This window comes from Battus philenor, unplaced genomic scaffold (assembly GCF_028537555.1).
Source record: "Battus philenor isolate CCGP_79_NKW_IND1 unplaced genomic scaffold, ilBatPhil1.0.hap1 SCAF_12, whole genome shotgun sequence".
Taxonomy (NCBI): domain Eukaryota; kingdom Metazoa; phylum Arthropoda; class Insecta; order Lepidoptera; family Papilionidae; genus Battus; species Battus philenor.
In genome coordinates this window covers 15,299,014-15,318,619 of record NW_027181674.1, presented here as the reverse complement: position 1 = coordinate 15,318,619, position 19,606 = coordinate 15,299,014, and the positions used below count along the sequence as shown (strand labels likewise).

The following is a 19,606-nucleotide window of genomic DNA, read 5'->3' as shown; positions in this document are numbered from 1 at the left end:
AGAAACATATTATGGAAGTGTATTATAATGCCGTACACAATTGCCCACAAAGGAGTTATTAGCTCTATGAAACCTAGAGAAAGGTATACTAAGCTTCGAAAGCCCTCTCTGTGACTCGTTGAGCGACTATGAGATGTTTATTTGAGAGAAAATGCGTATTTAGTGGTTTGTATAGATGTGATTGTGCACCTGGACGGTGTGCAAGTCTGGCCAGGCGCGCAGGAGCAGCAGCAGCAGGCGCGGCTCCAGCAGCGCGCAGTCGGGTCGCGCGGCCAGCCGCACCGCCGCGCCTCCCGCGCCGCCCGTGCTCAACAACGGCGCGCTGCATGCCACGTCCAGCACCTCCTGCGCACGCGCACACGTCAAAACAATGACATGTTAGAAAGTAGAATACAAGATGGTATATAACGGAAAACTAAACCAAGGAGCAGGCGGCGACTAAGCCCTTCTCCTTGCACTGCTTTCCTCTAACGTATGTATGTTACGCCATAAATCACGATCGCTGTCTACCTGTATAGCGTCAAGTATCGAGCGGATTTGATGCTCAAAATCATCCTGAGCGCAATAGAGACGGCATTGTTCGGAGCTACGGTGCTCTGCTGACATCGAATCAGAAATAAGGACACCTACACAAGAACTAATGTTGCCGACATACTTCGGCGAATTGCATCAATAGGCAGTATTTGTAATAGAGTCGAAGAGTCTTTGAGCTAAGAGCCCATAGAAGCAGCGCGGACAGACCTTTCTGCAGATGGACTGATGACATATTCAAGGTCGCAGTTAGTCGCCCGGCGCGGGCAGCGCGTGGCCGGTCATCGAGGCGATGTTTGAGGAAGGCATATACTTTGCAGTTGCCGTTCATCGGTCGAAATGATGACAGTGATTAGAGGTAGTTAAAGAGAAATGCTGTACCTTAAGCATGTGGTGCGAGACGCGGCAAGCAGGCGCGGCCAGCACCGGCAGCAGCATATCTAGCACGCCGCGTGCATGCAGCGCTGCGTGCAGCCGCGCGTCAGATCGCGCCGCGCGCAGCAGCACGCCCAGCGCCGCCGCCTGCTGCACTGCGTCGCCTCCCGCCTCCACCACCTACGGCACACACTGCTCACTTTACTCCGATAATAGAAAACCATCAAGAAACTAGAATCATATTGAATACTCCTATAAGATGCGATCTTAAAAATACCAAAAAGATTTTTTTTGAGGTCACTTTCACAATATTCTTAAATCTTTAATTGTTGTAAAACAGCTAACCGCCTTCAGCGCTTTTCGTATTGTTAAAATGTAGAAAATATTCAGTATGTAATAATCACACAAACCGCACTATTATACAAGAACGAAATTTTAAAAACTGTACCTTTTATTAATACGTACAAGAAATACTGTGCAATGATAATTAAATATTAGAAGACACGAAATATTTTGTTTTGTAAAATAACTTACTTGAAATAACTTTACATTTGCATTTTTTATGATATAACTACCTCTTCTATATTACAATTGTATGTATGTATAGGATTGTACAATACGACACAAATGTGAAAGTTTTCTACCATCAGGTCAGTATGGTTTGTAAATAATCAAAAGTATATGATACGTGAGCATTTAAGTAAGTGCTTGTATTTGATATGTTTTAATTAATATATAAAGGCAGTGACCCTCGCAAAGAGATACAGCAGCAGCTCGGGACCGCCCAGCAGCAGCAGCGCTGGCGCCAGGCCGCGGTGTCGTGTGACGCTCGCGCGCGCCGCCCACTGCACGCGCAGCGCCTCCGTCACCGCACCACCGCCGCCGCCGCCGCTGCCACCGCCGCGACCGCTGAACCCTGATACAGAAACTATGCTGATTGTCGAGCGCTTGAACCGCCATGGAGTGAGGAGTTGGACAGCGTGCGGAGAGAGACCCGTCCCCAGACAGTCACTCAACTCATCATCATAATATCAGCCGATAGATGCCCACTGCAAGACATAGCCCTTATTCAAAGATCGGATTCGGCGACTTGCCGCGATCTTGATTATGTCGTCTGTGTACCTGGTGGGCGGCCCCTATCCTCGAGAACTTCTCGGCACCGGCCGTCGTCGGCCGCACGAGCGATGCGCCGCGCCCACTTCCATTTCAGACGTGCGATTCTTCGAGATACGCCAGCGAACTTGTTCTTCTCCTTATTTATGATGTGATTGTTTTCATTATGATCAATTAATTGTTAAATTGTTTTTGGAGTTATTGCTTCAGGTCTATTTAAGCGCCTCCAGCGAACTAAGGTAAACAATGTTTCTGAATAACATTAAAGAGGTTAGTGTACCTGTCTGCGGCGCGGGGACTTGCTGGTAGAAGTTGATGGAGTCGTGCGCGTGCGGCGAGTACGTCAGCATGAGCTGCTCGTGCAGCTCGCGGAGCGCCGCCACCGGCAGCTCGTACACCTGCCGTCGGGAGGTAACGTAATCAGTTTATGTTGTGTTTGGTGGTTATTAAAAGTTTATTTGATGAAAGACCTCTGATCGTACCTGATCCCAGTCGATGTTGATGTCCAGAACTTCGGGTGTCAGAATGGCGGAGAAGTTTGGCTCCTCACACCGCACCTGACCGGGCAGGACACGATAGATTTATTATTACGGATTTAATAATTATAAAATGTGTTTAATGGAATCAGGCGTTACCTCGCGGAAGTCCATCCTAAGTAAGAAAAAGACCAATATTTAGCCACTTCCGCACGTGCAGTGGTAGTCGTGCAATGAAATGCACCGCCCGCCAGCCCGCTGATAAATGCGTATGCGGCAAACGATGCAAATCACACAATCGCCACCACCAAACTACTCAACACGTGTTTCACCCCTCCACAGAGTTAGAGAGAGAAAGAGAGAGAGTTCTCTGTGTATGGCACTAATCGGTGTAACATAACTCCTGAAGATGACCCTTGGAGGTGCGGAAGTGGCTAAATATTGGTCCTTTTCTTACTTATAAAATGTGTGACCATTTATCTATTAGTAATGCGGTGATATCCAGAATTTTAAAATTCTTTGAGTTGCGTCGGTGATGTTGATTCTTCTGTTGCTTCTTCTCATGCCTGATTAGATCACGGAGGGGAGCTACGAGCATCATCCTTGCTAGTACATGAGCGTTGGCATGCTCTCACCTGACAGGCGTGGTCCGGGCCGTGTGCCGCCAGATGTAGCGCAAGGGGAGCTGTGAGCACAGGCGAGCGGTACACGGACAGCGGGCCCATCTGCCACGCGCCCACGCCCGCACCGCCCGTCGCTTGTCCCAGCAGCACGCTCGTCGGCGACATCTTGCGCACTAAAATACCTGCGAAACACAAAACATTGAAATAATTACAATGCACACTTGAATAGGCAATAGGATCAAAAGAAAGGAAGAAGATATACAACGTATAAAAACAATTGTGATGTACATAAGATGTGCACCAGAAATAAAGACAGGCTAGTTATACCTTTTAGGCTTCATAAATAATTAACGGCTTTGTAAGCAACTGCGCCCAAATTTACAATTAACTCTCGTGTAATGCCTTTAAAGTATCTTGCAATTAAAATGAACAGTCCATCCAACAAAACTTGTAAAAATAATACTAGGGTGTAAAGTATTCTTTTATTGATTCAGAACCTTTGAAAAGTGACAACAAAACAAAACTGATTTTCATGAACGCCAATGAAACTTTATTTTAAAACTAGATGTGCTCGCGACTTTGTTCGCGTGGAATTTAACAAAAAAATTAGGTCATTTAGTTGTCATTCCTTTTAAAATCAGCTACCAGGCCTTATAAGTCCCGTCAAAAGCGATCCCGTCGTTACACACAAGGAAAGGACCCAGACAATCAAATATTTAAAACAAATTGTTATTTGCACCCTACAGTCCGTCAGAATGCAGGGAATCGTCGCCGTCATAGGCCACGCCTTGTAATTAAGCGAATCGTTGCTAATTATAAAGTCAAAGTCATTTATGGCTAGGGCAGTAAAGTGAAGACGTTGGTACTACCTGTACCTTGCAATGGCAGCGATACGGTGTCGCATTCTCTTCCGTTCACGTAGAATGTCACCTGGAACACAAAGGGAAGCCATTGTAACGCCTTACAAGCGCCATCTGTCGACTATAATTATAAACAGAGTCGTGTGTTTAAATTTAAAGACCAATTCTGACCGGTCCATTGGGAAATCTCTGAAGAAGGCTCATCGTCCAGTAGGGAACGCCCCATGACTGAAAACGATGATGATACGTTGTAAAGTTGATGAATATAATAGTTTTTGCTTGAGAATGCTACGGCTCCGGCGTAGTATTTGGAACACCTACAAAATGAATGTTGTTACTAGTAGTGTAGTTGAAGGTAGTGATGGTGGTGGAACCTGTATGTGTATTCGTCGTCGCAGCACGGCCTCGCGCACGTTGAGCGCCAGGCACGACCAGCGCGCGGCGGGCAGCCGGCACGCGGCGCTGCCCCCGCAAAGAGCCCGCGCGCCGCCAACTTCCGCGCGCGACAGCCGCACCCACGGCACGCCTGCGCACACGCAACGGCTTTGCAACTATCTCTTATCGCAGGTCGTGTTCATATCGAGCATGTTTTCACTTTCATATTCAAAAATTCATTATTCAATATACGATTTGTTAAAATTCTTTTTGACTTCAAGTTGTGTGTACAACCTGTTTGGATAAAATGTCAAAGACCTGAGGACAGGCGGGAAAAATTCAACGGGACTATGCATATCTTTGAAATAATACAAAATTATATAATTAAATAAACATGGAATGGCTCGAAAGGTGAACACATCGTACAAACTGTCCTATCTTTTATGAAATAATTTGTCTGAACCGCTCAAACGATTGGTAGGAAAAGAAAAGCCTTCGGAAAAATCTTTTTTTTTTAAACCGCGCTTCATGTCCTGGAACAGTACGCACCCGTGGCGACGTTCAGATACAGCTCGAGCATGAGCGCGTCCTGCCCCAGCGACAGCACGTGCGTCAGTGTGCCCGAAGGTTCGTTTTCGCCGATTTCCTGTCTCGCTCGCTCTGCCCTCTCACCCGCCGCGAGCTCCGCCGTCTCTTCCTCCTCCAAATCCGGCTCTTGTGATTTGTCATCTATACATAATCGTAAATAAGTCAATTTTCCACGGGGCCAGGAAATTTTCATTTAATATTACAACGATAATTTAGAAGCCACCCAATTTAGCACGCTATGTTAAAGTTTGTTTGTGTTGCATTGACTGTTGGAGACAAGAATGTTGCTTGTTACTCACGTAAACTGAAGTAATTCATAGAGTGCGCCTTATTTTATTTATTATGTTTATAAATAAAATAATTACCGTGCTCATAATATTTAATAATTTATAAGGTCAAATTGCAAAGATCTCTTTTAATTTTTTTATATTAAAAAATAGTTTTAAATGAGATAAATACAAGGTTTCGAATAAAATAACGTAACAGGTTTTGTAACGCCCAAACTGGTGCGACATAAGCGTCATAGACACGGACACATATAGTATACAGTATGCTGAAAATCTAACTTACCACACATTCTTCGGTTATCCTCGGTGGAATACATTCAGTCCTATAATGCCAAGCTATGATAATAAACTTTAAATAATTGATGTTATACGCACCGGGCAGAGGCTGCAGCCAGAGCACGACTGCGAAGCCCTGCATCCAGGGACCCCAGTTGGCGCCCTCCACACTGCAGCGCGCCGCGGGGGGGCCGCCCGTGCACTCCGACCCTGAAATAACAACTCAATGCCTTAAAACACTGTCTTTATACACTCTATTTTTGATTCTAGAAGGAAGTCTACAATAACACATCTTTTTAAAAAGTTTAACAACACAGATCCCTACGCGTGCCGATTTAGATCTGCAATGTCCAACATTAAACCAATTCATAAATCATAATTACAACAACTTACCTTTTCCTTCTCACAAATGAATAGACGAAAATGTGACAAAATTGATGATATATGCAATTCAATTCGGGAATTTATTCAGTCTGCAGCCGAATGCCTATTTCAATTAAAAACAACATGACCTGGTACAAATTTGACCTTAGTCGGAAAATATCAACTCTTCTTTTTAGTTCAGTCCAGAGTAAGTTATTTGTACATATTACCACGTGCAATGATAAAAAAATATTCAATTAATATTTTAGTAATTACGGGCAGCAAGAATAGTATTACTTACCATCGAAACTTTTAATCAGTGGTGCAGGGAAATTTAGTACGAAATCAGGGGTGCAGGGCTTCGCGTGCGCGACGAGTCTCTGCAGCGCGCCCAGCAGTGGGCCCATGGGCGGCGCCTCCGCCGCGAACAGCTGCAGCAGCGCCGCCAGCTCGCACGGCTCTATGTTCTGGGAGGCCACGACGTGGATTAGTTCCAGAATGCTGTGCTGCAGTTCTGATCGAGGATAACAAAACACGTTACGTTTATTCATCGTTTATTTAGCCGGTTGTACAGCAACTTATATTCATATTGAAATTCATTTAACTGTCTGTATTTTTAGTCATTATGCAGGTGTAAGCAACGGAAGGTCTGCTTCAGTCGTCATTTTTTTTGGACCGGACTTCCACTGCTGGCCAAGGGGCATCTGCATATCCCACGGATTTACGTCGGCAGGGCGCAGAGAGAACCTAGTCCAATACCCCATTTTAAGCAAGCGAATCTCGTGGGCCCCCAGTAGAGCCTCAGTTCAGCCTACACATACTATTATTACACCGAATTGAAAAGGAGCATCATTTGACCGGACTACGGAAACATGGTTTTTTTTTACGAATGGCAATGTTTGCCTCAGTACATTTTGCAAAAAACTCAAAAAGGTTCAGTATTTTAACAAAACTTCTCCCTCCAGTGTTTCAGCTATGTAACTCCGACGCTATGTAGATATTTTCAGGATTTTGGATCGCTTGGGCGAGCGCTCTATGGGCTGACCAGGCACACAATGGAGCGTCTAATTATTACTAAATATGCGTTTAGAATTTCAAGTCAGACAGTGGCAGTAGTCGGCGTGTGTGTTTGCATGCGTACGCCCTCTCTATGTAAAACGACGCCATAGTCAAGGTCTCGATGATTGGATAAAGCCAATGCCTTGGGGCGGCCGTGTATCGACATGATAATGATGATGATGATGTGTTCGTGCATACCGGCGAGGTGCGGTTGCGTGCAGCGCAGCAGGCGCGCGGTGGGCGGCGCCAGCACGCGGCGCAGCAGGCCCGGCGGCGCGCCGCCCGCCGCCAGCCGCGCGCTCACGGCACGCGCCAGCCCGCCGCACACCACCTCCAGCTTCTCCTGAGTGCCGTTACTCTCCTGCTCCTCCATCACCCTGTATCATTATATTAGAAATTTCATTCTTTCATTTTTGACGTTAGTTTTAATCATATGTCCAGTAATTCAGTGTGGCTCGATCTAGTTGGCAGACGCTGGATGTAGGCCTCTTTCTACCGACCCTAATGGAAATCTTTGACAGCGGGCTATGTCCAGCAGGAGAACAAGGAAGACGAAGCACTGAAGTTGTATCTGTAGCGCAGATGTGTAGTGTAGACTAACTTGTGAATGAGTTGCGTGAGCACGTCCACCACGATGAGGCAGAGCTCGGGGTGCGCCAGCTCGCCGCACTTGCCCTCCGCGCCCCCCGCGCCCTCCAGTCCCATCGCCTCGACCGGCGACTGGCACTCTGCAGACACAAACACAATATGAATATATCTAAAGCACAATTAAGACCGAGTTACATCACTGGCCAAAGCCATTAAAATGGTCTCGGATGTTAAACATTTACTATCGTTTTATTAATCATGTAGAACAATAACACAATCACGTTAGTGCAACGTTATAAGCATGTCTATATATACGTCTGGTCCTTTGCCCTGGTGAAGGGGCTCAGCAGCCGTGGCCTGATCACTAACGGTGGCGTCGATGCAGTAACTCGTAAGGTTTTAGCCAACCCGGCTAACTGCGCCTGACCTTTACACGGAGCTCCCAGACTGTGGGAATAATCTTCATATACGGCTGAATTATGATTGCGAAACAAAGTACCAGATCCGCAGGAGGCTGAGATGCTTTCTTGATTGTGAGTACTTGCTCTCTACCATCTCTGACCGATGGACTGTGGGCGGGACATAAGACTTGCCCTCAAGTAGACTTGTTCATATTGAGTACAGTGACAATTAATGGGTAAGAAGTCTGTACTCGACGTATGACCATCACCACTAGATTCGGAAGCCAACACTCACCAGACAGTCCGCTTAGCACCGACACGGTGTCGGAGAGCTTGCGCGGCTTGCAGCCTCGCGCCTCCAGTTTGCCGATCTCCACATCCGCCTGCGAAGAAACAGAAGAATCACCAAAAGAGAAGTTGACATATAAATGGTAAGGATGAAGCCATCGGCGCGGCGGCGCGGCGGCGCGGCGCGCACGCACCTCGTATCCGTCGTCGTTGCGCGCATGCGGCTCGCTGTGGTCGCTGGCGTACGGGCCGGCGGCGTCCTCGCTGGAGGAGCCGTCCGCCGAGCTGCCGCTCGACTCGCACTGCAGCGGCGGCACCTGTAGCGCACACCAACATCTTTGCTTTACCCTCGTTGCTTGATCTCTATCACATTTATTATCATCTTGTAGAATGTGATCTCATCACAGTGTTTGAAAACATTTTTTTCTGTTTTATCAAGAACCTTTACTTCTTTTTTCGTTGCGGGGATAGCGAATGAGTTATACCGTATTTCTACTGGCTAAAACATGACGGTTTTATTGTGACCATATTTGCCAAAACTAGGGGAACACTTTCGCATAGTAACGAAGTTTCGGCGTTAGCCTAGTGCCGCGTCTAAAACTAGAGCTCCCCACCTGTCAGCATAAAAACACGAGTAAAATCACCTCGTGTTCAACCGCAAGGCTAGGACACGTCTCTATTACCTGGGGGTTGGAAGAGATCATGAAGAATCTGCAACAACTCCATAGTGTAACAAGTGAAGGCGTAAACCATCTAATCCAGTGATTCCCAAAGTGGTCTATATCGACCCCTAGGGGTCTATGACAATCTGCAATGGGTCTACGCCAGCGGAAAAAAAATTTGGGGATCCATGAAATGAAAATGGGCGTCCACGATCGTGGATGTCAACACATACACTGATAGTACCTATTTACTAACATCATACTGTCTTATAATATTAAAACATTTACATTATTTATAAAATTATGCTATGAAGTAAAAAAATTATTATATATGTTTATAATTGTGTAAGTTGTAGGATGTTGGTATTCACTAAAAATATTGACTTATTCCTTATGTTATTTTATTTATAGTTTATTTTATGTTTATTTAATGTTACGTATATTTTACATAACAGATACAAAATATTATTTTGAGTAGTTTTAATTTATATTCAATTAATAAATGTATATATTAACATGTGTTTTTACTTTAAATTTTTAACACTAAACTTCACTACAGTTAGAAATGTACAGGAAATAAATATCAGGTAAGTAGGGGGTCTACCTAGCACGGAAAAACATGGCAAGGGGTCTACGACATAAAAAAGTTTGGGGAACTCTGGTCTAATCGGACAAATCCAAACACTATTACACCAATTTAAGTTCAGTTTTATTTCTGCCGTCAATTTTATCAACCATACTTGTTTTGATATTATTTTTCTACCAAAAGTTTGCTCGCAAAGTCTCCGATTATCTCGAAGATTCAAGCGACGTTTTCTCAACGAGGAGCCGTTGAACCGGCACAGATGAAGTAAAGGTAGTATTTATAGGAACAAGTGTTGTGCAAACTGTAACATTAGCCTCGACGAGACGAATGATTCACAAACTAACTTTAACGACGTTTCTTTTATTATATGGGGCACGTTTGCGAAGATTTTCAAAATGTTAAATAAAGACGTGTGTATATATATACGGTATTCAGCGCGTCATGTCGACCAATAAGATCTTACTCGGCTTAGAAGTCGCTGTGAACACTGCATTGGCTTCCGAATAATAGATTTATTTTTTACCGAAACGCTCTAAGACGCGTCTGTCGTCTGTATCGACAAGCGACGTCGGAAGCCAGGCAGGTGCGCCCCGGTAACCTGAGCTGCTGCTTACAGCAATGACCATTTCGTTAAGTGGTGCACGGTCTTGCGAGTTCCAGTCTGGAACTGTCTGCTGACCTTCATTTTAATCACGGACAAATTTTCATTGAGCTTCATTTATTATTTTATTTGACGTCACGATTTTGGTAAAGGAAAGTTAAGTAAGAAAAGGACCAATATTTAGCCACTTCCGCACATGCAGTGGTAGTCGTGTAACATAGTGCACCGCCCGCCAGCCCGCTGATAAATGCGTATGCGGCAAACAATGCAAACTACACAAACGCCACCACCAATTTACTCAACACGTGTTTCACCCCTCCACGGGGCATCTTCAGGAGTTATGTTACACCGATTAGTGCCAAATACAGAGAACTCTGTGTCTTTTCTTACTTAGGATGGACTTCCGCGAGGTAACGCCTGATTCCATTAAATATTAAAGGAAAGTTACACAGATCTACTTTACTGGCATTTAGTCTTCACGAATTGAAGCTTGAACTCATCGCTGATGGTTCCTCTCTTTGACTCAGTTCAGACTCATAATCACTTTAGTTGCACACTGCGTAATGTCCAGGTGTAAATGCTTCCAGTATTAGACACCGACTGGAGTTATCGTTCAATATGGATTTAGCATTCTGATTCAGCAGCGTCCGAGAGGGTCGAAACTGGAATTGAACAGTTCCTATTGGTACGTACAAATTTTAAGTCATCTTATAGTCTGAAAATTACTTATTACAATAATAAATAATAAACTTTATATTTTCCCTTAACATAAAGATGAGATCGATGAAAGAAGAATAAAATTATGGCCAAAAATAATGATCCGAAATTAACAATGAGTCAATTTTTAAAAAACATTTTAAATTATCAAAAAAAGATAACTAATACGTTATGTTTGCTGAACGTTGGAGAGGAGCCATCCTCACGTCTCTACTCTAGTTGTACCGCAGCTAGTCCTTAAAGTCGAGAAGCGTGCGTCAAGCTAGTGTTACACTGCAGACTAGTGGTCGCGCGGCCGGTGTATTCACGTGATTGAAATTCAAGAACATGTTGTAATAGTTTTTAATAAAATAGGCACCATAATGAGGCTTTGATATTTATTTTATTACACGAGTGTAATAAATACGTTGTGCATTTTATTGATGATTTTTGCTTGTTCCGATTTGTAGGTCAAAATTTGGGAATGAATTGCTCTTACTACTGGATTAAGGGAATTTATGGAAGCGATCACAAAAAGATAGAAATCGGGGCACGTTTGAAATTTTCGTAGTTTTAACTTGAATCATACCGTTAAGTGAGTATATAAATATGAACCTGATTTCTTACCAAATAGTTCTGACGTTGTTTTTGAATAAACGGGGTAATGACTGCACCTGATAGCAACCGATCGACCAGCGGGTTGGCAGCGGCGGGCAGCGCACCAATTAAGACATTAAATGTATATCCAGTCACCGCACAAACACTCCGCGATGTGTAAGTTTAAACCTGTTTGGTGGCTCCGATCCAGTCGAGCTTTGAGCTAAAGCTCGTGAGGAATAAATAGAAAGGGGAGGTAACATTTCACCAGAACTCTGCCACCTAACACCTGGTGAAGCTGTAAGTCAACAAGGGAACAGTTTTTTCACTCGTTCGTTCGTTCGTTCGTCGTATGTTTATAAAAAATCCAAAATTTATTATACTGAATATTTTTTATGGCGCCCGTACATTCCAGTGTCTTGGGTACGCAGGGACATTTTTCAAATTATTTTATTTCCTCGCTCTTCTTTGGTCCTTCGCAGTTTCTCTTTTTAGTTCCTCTTTTTTTCCCTTACATTCCATACATACGTCGCCTCTTTTACTTCAGCATTTCTCCCTGAGATGCTTTTTTACAATTTTTATTTAAAAACTTTATTTATTTGTATTTTTTTAACATTTCTATGTCTATGTCACAATTAATATTTCTCATTTGGTTATCACAGATTTTAACACTGAATCTGCTCATATCGACATTCTCTGGTGATAAGAAATATATATCCTTTATCACGAAAAGTCGGCTGAAGAAACGGAAATTATTCCGCGACTCGTGCAATGGTCAATGCCCGGTCACAGTCATTTCTTACAGTCGGACAGAATCTGACCTCAATCAGCTCAGGCTTTTATGACCATAAAATACAGTCGCAGAAGGGCATATTTCCGCGGAATTAAATAATTGGTTCGGTTCATTTAATAACTACAACAATCAATATTACTGTCAAAACAAATAAAAAAGAAAAAAATAAAACTATATTTAAACTGCTTATTTTAAGTAAATTAGTAGCTCAACTTGTACAATTCACATTTCAAATATAACTCGCAATATAACACATTTTGAATTAATCACAATTTAAAAAAAAATTGTTATAACGCTTGTTATCTATTGTTGTCTTCAACTGCCCAACTATTTAAAGCCTTCTTATTTCGGGCCGGGGCTAATCAGCCTTGTATAGCAGTCAACTCTTGCCTATTTAACAAGGTGTAATCGACGCGTATATTTGTGATCTCTGCAAATAAGATACAATTTTTAATATCGCTTTTCAGTACTGCACAGATCGTAACCGTCCAGTAAAAACCAAAGGTAATGTTCACACTTGTGTTAGCTACATATGATGTAGTTCCTGTTAGTTATTTACACTAAAAAAATTCTAGTTCGATTGATAAAAGTTTAAATATTAGTTTGATATATAGATGTCCTTTTTTCACTTACATCGTCTTCAGTCAAATTAACAAAATACTTCGTCGAAAGCTTCCTGGCGAACCGGAAGCGAAAAGTACAAGGTCTTCGAAAACATTAATCTGTTTACAAAAAACCGATCGAGGATTTATTTGTTAAGGTTATATAAGAATTATTTGACGTAGAGGTCCGACCCCGAGCTCGGAGCCGTGACGTCGAGTAAGAGGGTACATTGGAGGCGGCCTCGTGAAACCGTCAGAAGCGTTTCACGTAACCATTCCTGTGAATGGAGAACTTCATTTTTATTTATACTTAACACGACTCGTGTTAATACAAGTACTTTATTTTAATGTTTTAATCGCCCGGCCCTTGTTAATTTATAAATTTATTCATTTTTTCATATCCACTTGTGTACATTATAAAAACAACACCGGAAAAAAAACTACAATCAAATCGACCGCGCCTGTGATAGCGTCCTTCAACATAAAGCTACGATCTAAGTGCCCACAACAAACTTAAACGAGTTTTTTTAACTTGAGGTCAATTTTAAAACATCTTCAACACACTTGCTTATTTATCACAAAGCAAGACATAGTTTTATGAATTCTATACTAAAAATTAAGAGTTCTGCAACGGACGCTCCTAAGATAAGCAAAGCTGTGATTAATTATAAAGTTTAATTAATGGTGTCTTAGGCTGGTAAAAGGTAAGATGGATAAAATCAACAACATACTTTCAAATCATAAAGCGTGTGTTTTCTTTCATTTTTAACTACTTTGCATAGTGTAGGCGCTTGCATTGTTTAGTATAAAATTTGAATTTTCCGGTCACTACTAAAGAATATTTCTTTATAAGCCAGATAGTTTTGTAAATGAGGGTGCAACTGTCCGCTACTATCATTTATGTCAGCCTTCCATCGCATTCCGGACTTTCCGGACATTCCGGAAATTCCGGACTCCGTTCCAGCAGGAGCTTGTACCCTAGTCTTGTTTTCTGGTAATATGGCCGCTCATTTTAATTTTATATTTATTTATAAGCCACTATAGGCCTCTGTGACTCTTCTGATTTATACGCAACTTATCCCAAATCGCAACAATACAAACGATTCTAAATTTTTGTTACAAAAAAATTATTTGGTTCTTTTGGACAATACAAGACGTTAAAACTTGTGTCGATTTCCGATTTCAAAAAGTGTATGTCGTATACACTTTTTGAAAAATAAATAAATTAATAATTTGTCACTTGACCAAATTTATCACCTAGACAAAATTGAAATAAAAATTCAAGGAAATATAAAACAAGTTTCAACAAAAAAAAAATCTCAAAAGGTTACAAAACCGAAATCGCCCACGAATATGACGTCACTGATTTCAAATTCGGAACGCGGCCGATACTAACTTTAACGTGAATTAATTTTTCTTAATTACTACTGGTTCAGAGATGCGTCATATGTGAACCTCGTATGTAGGTAGATATTTGAACGGATATCACTCAACAACATGGCTTTACCGCTATGAACCACGTGGCGAACGAACAGACAGAACAGTCGTCAATTATAATAAAATAACGAACATCTTTATTGCGAATTCTCGAAGCGGCAATGATGCAATTATACTACCTTCGGATTGTTCGGAACCTGTTCTGAGATTAGATGAACGGAGGAATGTTTATTTCAAGGACATGCCGATATAACTTCTTAAATGCCTCCGTGTCGATTCGTGCCGTAATAACTCCTTTATTTTGTCTGTTTGACAGAAACTTTTATTCACAATATTTTTAACATGTTTTTTTTTTTACTTAGTAATACAAGATATATGGTTAGGCCACATTCTGATATGTAAGCTAATAGTCCGCACTGCTGCTAACAGTCAACTTATTCCACGACACCGAAATCATTAGTTAAAAAGTAGAAATAAGAAATAAAAATACAAAAGGAAAATCCACTAGCATCTGCCTGTTGAACACAACGGTATACCACCAAACGACGCAAAGAGATAATAATAATATATAATGCGAGGAATGAAAGCTTTCTTTCGTCCATAGTTATACGTGTAGGCGGCTATAGACTGAGGAGAAAATATATGATCAGAGCCCACATATGGGATAAAAAGGTTTAGTAGAAATATCTTTTTTCGAGTTGAACAGAGCGCCCGGAAATGTGGGGCTGAGCATAAGAGCAACCTCTCTTGGCGCAGGTGAATGTGATCACTGTTATCTTGAAATCAATATAAACCAGCGATCCGGAGGCAATGGATCAACGATAAACCAGATCGGCGTGGAGTTAGAAATGGGGACCATCCTTTGCCACTACCCTGCATAATGCTATGACGCGGTTTTATAACGGGTGCACATTGCAGTTGTGTACTATTTTTAAATGTGCAGTTTATACATTTATTGAATTATCATGTATTTTTTCGCTTACAATTATTTTTAGAAAAAAAAATTGTGAGAGATCGTGTTTTTAATTCCCGGAACACAATATTATATAATTCACACTTTGTGCATTAATTATACAGGATTGCCATTGATCATCATACCACATATCATAATACCACAGTATGATCGCCAACCCGCTTGCAAAGCAGGGCTATTATGGTATATACACCCAAAGATACTTTCGGAGGAGGCCAATGCCGTGTAATGCGCGTCTATAGGCCGAAATGAAGACAACGAAACATTCGCGTACAATTCGATAGGAGCTAATTTTCAACAAGTATCAATTCCAACTATTCTACGACGAAATTTGCCAAGCGATTGCATTTATAAGCTTAAAATTATAAAATATTTTCAAATTGTGTAATTAACAGTAACGGTAGACGGCGCCGCGTCATCTCGTTGATCTTTAATTAATGGCCGGTTAATAACCAATAGATTATCGATGCAGTTGCATTGCCGGCAGTGCGTCGTTTGGAACCTGAAGAGCTCGCCTTCGTTACCTAAACCTGTTGTTTTATTACACGCGATGTAGCTTCACAACATTCCATATATTAACCGTGCGGGTGCCGGCTACAAAGCCTTGTAAGGAGAGGGAGCGGGTGCCAGTACAGTACAGCACGTTTGGAGAGTTTCCTTGCAATGCTTGGTGCTCCCTACATAATTAAATTTAAAATGATCCTACCAAAGTTGCTTTAGAAACTCGTTCCACAAATTTACGGCAGGATTTCATTGTTACACCTCTCGCAACAACCTCCATCGCTTTCTTCTATCGTAAAGGAAATCCTGTACTCTAGGCGAAAACGCATACTTACTTCAAAATGTAAACCTTAGGACAATCCATTTTATATCTTAAACCGTGTACACTAAGCAACAAGTTCGTCTGAATCACATCGCCTAGGTTATTAGGTTATGATCTGTCTGTTGCGTTTATGTCATTATCTCTTTAAATTGCTGATTTCTCTTAACGACGTCGGATAAAATATGTTTATTTACAACGTACCGAATGAATGTTGGCCGAGTTATTGTAGGAAAACTTGCCGGCTTAATGACCAAAACTAAACCGGTTTATTAAAATGTGTTGTTTTAACGCGGTGCGGTAGGTGTGCCATAAATCAACAAAGGCCGAAATCGGCTGACATGACAGGTAACGGCTATCTTAAAAAGAGTATACATCACCTATATATTTTTTTAAAACAATCGGTCTAGATATTAAGCAGTAATTATTTTTCAAAATGTTCAATACAGAGAAATTTCTAGTTTAAAATTGTTTTTGAAGTGGAAAATATTGTTTAAACAAAATTTAATAAACAACACAGGATCCCTACAAGTTGTAAATCACGTGATGCTGAACACATGGGTCGTCAAAAATCAGCAAAAGTTTCAAAAAACGTTCCAAAAATTTAAAAAGGAATACTAGAGACAAATTTACATAACAAATTTGCAATTTATTTTTCGTGACTATGCAGAGACGAAGTGTTTTAATTTCAAATCGTTAACATTTACATGCATTTAAGAATCTTCAACTATTTTAACATTACAAGTGGTAAGCTACCACCGGCAAGGTACGCTGATCTACTAACAGCCTGCCAAAACTTAACAGTTGCTCATTTAAATGAAATTTAACAAATGTTCATGCGTACGATATAATGTTAACCATGTAAATGAATTAACAGATTAAGTTCCACACATTTCGCTTAAACAAAAACTCTACAAAGGTATAGTAGGATTGATGTAATAACATACATTTAATTTCAGATTTATAACAAACAAATGGAGGTCTAAAATATTTTGTTTAACTGTAATATTTCCTTATGGGTTTTTTCACATTATTATGCAAATGGGTTAATGTTAAAAAACTAAAAAGCATCGGCGAATAAATTTAACTGTCTGTATAAAAAACAAAAACTAGTTTTATGCGTGTCGTTTACAACATATTTCAACACGTACCTTCATTATTACGTCTTATGATGTTCGTGGCAGCCTCTGATCGTGACTTCGTATCATCTCAAAACACTAAGTTAACGATTTACGAAAGCTAATCATAAAACGCCACAAATTTTAGGTGCATGCCTATGCTTTATTAATCCACGTGTACCACCTTGAAATGGTATATATACAACATGTAATACAGTTTTCTGTCGGATAGACATATAAAACATCACATTGATGTTTCAAGATTGTGTAATCAAGTTTTTGTAATACGTTTTCTGCATTTTAATTGTCTTTAGCCAATATACAATTATTTCATTACATATGAGCCCTATATTTCGTCAGGAAATATATCAAAACTAACCTAAGAATTATTGCTTACAATCAAATATCGCGGGATCGATTCCCGAGAGACGGGTACACATTTGAATTTAAATTCAGTGCGTGGTATAATAACAGTGCAGTAAATACACATTATTTTCCGATCTAGCCACACTCTGTAATCAACCTGTTTTCTTCTTTTCAGGCGATGGACGCGCACTGCAAGGCATAGGCCTCATACAAAGATCGACACGATGACCGCTCCAGCGACATCCCCCGATCTTAATTACGTCGTCGGTCAATCAATCTGATCGTTCTTAAACACCATTTATCTCATAAAGTATGCCATGTCACCTTTGGCCAGTTCTATTCAAGTCAACTTTAATGTAGATGAGCGCTAGAATAAACAAACGAGCACGAGTATTGGTAGGCCAGGACTACGAATTACGATCGTGGGTCGACAAAATCCCGGGTAACGCGTATACTTAGTTTAATTTATATAACATTGCCGCAGCTCGAACACGGAGGTAACCGTTGTGAGGTAACCGGCACAGTCTAGGACAAAAGTCTGAAAAAGAAACAGGTCTACGAGGTCGATTAAGACCCGTTCACTCTCTCCGTGAGGCACACGTGCCAGCTGCAGATATTTTAAAAGACTAATATAATACTACCGTTTAGTGATAGATAGGAACTCTAGACGGCCTTCTGTAATAACCCAGCCTAACATAAATCAACAGAAGTTGATAATTTTTCCCTGGTAACTAAATTCATCCAATGATTGTCTGATATTGTAGTTTTGACTCTGCCCTATAACAAAGAGTTTAAGTATACAGTTAAAGATGACACCGAGAACTTGTTTTACATTTGGAATAAGGCTTACAATGTCACTCCCAAAACTATTCGCCCGCTCGCACGCATGGAGACAAGCGAGTCGTTTGTGGCCGCGCGAGGGAACATTTTTTTTTATTTTTTACTTTGATTATTGATACCTCGCCCGGATTAGCGCTCACGTATACAGGGTGACTACTAGTATGTCCAACTAAACGCTTTAAAAAAACTATAAAGCCTCTACACCTATTTCGAATCATTCTGAAATACGTTACGTTTATTAATTTTTCTATTGGAACGCAATACGTCAGTAATTGTAATATATATAATCCGAATTTTTAAAACGCTCTTTCTTCCTTTTTTTTTGGTTTCGGTGGGGGAAATCATCCGGTGTTCAAGATGCCCCGCCTCTGGGGGGAGGACAGGGGTATGTGGGATTCCTACCCACTAACCCCCCCCCCCCCGGTGGTCGCCCTCTGCGCTATACGGGGGACCGCGGTATCTCCCGGTCAGGGATCGCCACGCGGTCTTCCCTTGCGCCGTGCTATTTTCGATAGCCCGTCTCGGGGTATGCGTGGATACGCTACCCCCGAAACCCTCGTGGTGCTATCACGATGGTTCGAGACCTCGTCGAACCATCATCCGCCTCAGAGTCGCCGAAGCTATTGGAAGTTTAGGGCCCCCACCCTAGACTCCCGCGACTCCGAAGGCCTCGTTTATGGTAGGGGAGCACCATTCACCGGAGGGTCATTACATTATTTATTATCTTAAAACCATTGGTTTTTGAAAAGGCTATAGCGTATATTAATAGGCAGCAAAGAGAGCTATACATTCAACCTGTTAAACCTTTTACACTTATAACTAATCACCCTGTACACGTAACCAAATTTTAGACCAATATAAACATTTTTTGGGATGAAATAAAAAAAAATTTTTTGTATAGATAATACAAATATTTTTTTTAAAAAAAATAAGGTCAAACAGTTTAATGGACTTTTTATATTTTTTCCGTTCTTCAGAATTAATGAAGCTGATACAGAAAATCTTTGCAGTTTGAGGTTTATTCCAAACAATGAGATGCAGGCACGAAAAATTATTAATTCTTTTTGCATATACGTTACACGTAGCAGTAGCTTAGGATCGACTGGCTCGCGAGCAACTGCTGTCACGCGAAACCCTGTTCCACGTCAGGCGCCAGGGCCTCGCCGGAATATTTGCTACTACCACCAAGATCTGCACCGCCTGTGGCTCCAGGCGGGCGCGCCCAGACCCTTCAGCGCACCCGTCGCGCTCGTCCTACTCGTATTACCTGCTTAATACTTAAGGTCGATGTTTGACGTTCGATATGGTGATG

The 19,606-nt window shown here is 41.5% G+C and overlaps 1 protein-coding gene across 1 annotated transcript in view; it reads right to left on the bottom strand.

The window, feature by feature from the left end:
- mv (lysosomal-trafficking regulator mauve) overlaps positions 1 to 19,606 on the bottom strand; it is a 40,734-nt gene that overhangs the window by 18,638 nt on the left and 2,490 nt on the right. Inside the window, exons 2-16 of the mRNA XM_068776612.1 lie at positions 8,398 to 8,520; positions 8,211 to 8,298; positions 7,528 to 7,654; positions 7,125 to 7,303; positions 6,169 to 6,381; positions 5,604 to 5,714; positions 4,903 to 5,082; positions 4,353 to 4,504; positions 3,994 to 4,048; positions 3,131 to 3,300; positions 2,502 to 2,576; positions 2,300 to 2,417; positions 1,656 to 1,822; positions 913 to 1,086; positions 190 to 345 (exon numbers count right to left, since the gene is read on the bottom strand). Of these exons, the coding sequence (XP_068632713.1) occupies positions 190 to 345; positions 913 to 1,086; positions 1,656 to 1,822; positions 2,300 to 2,417; positions 2,502 to 2,576; positions 3,131 to 3,300; positions 3,994 to 4,048; positions 4,353 to 4,504; positions 4,903 to 5,082; positions 5,604 to 5,714; positions 6,169 to 6,381; positions 7,125 to 7,303; positions 7,528 to 7,654; positions 8,211 to 8,298; positions 8,398 to 8,520 (2,088 nt within the window). The remainder of the gene's footprint in view (positions 1 to 189; positions 346 to 912; positions 1,087 to 1,655; positions 1,823 to 2,299; positions 2,418 to 2,501; positions 2,577 to 3,130; positions 3,301 to 3,993; positions 4,049 to 4,352; positions 4,505 to 4,902; positions 5,083 to 5,603; positions 5,715 to 6,168; positions 6,382 to 7,124; positions 7,304 to 7,527; positions 7,655 to 8,210; positions 8,299 to 8,397; positions 8,521 to 19,606) is intronic.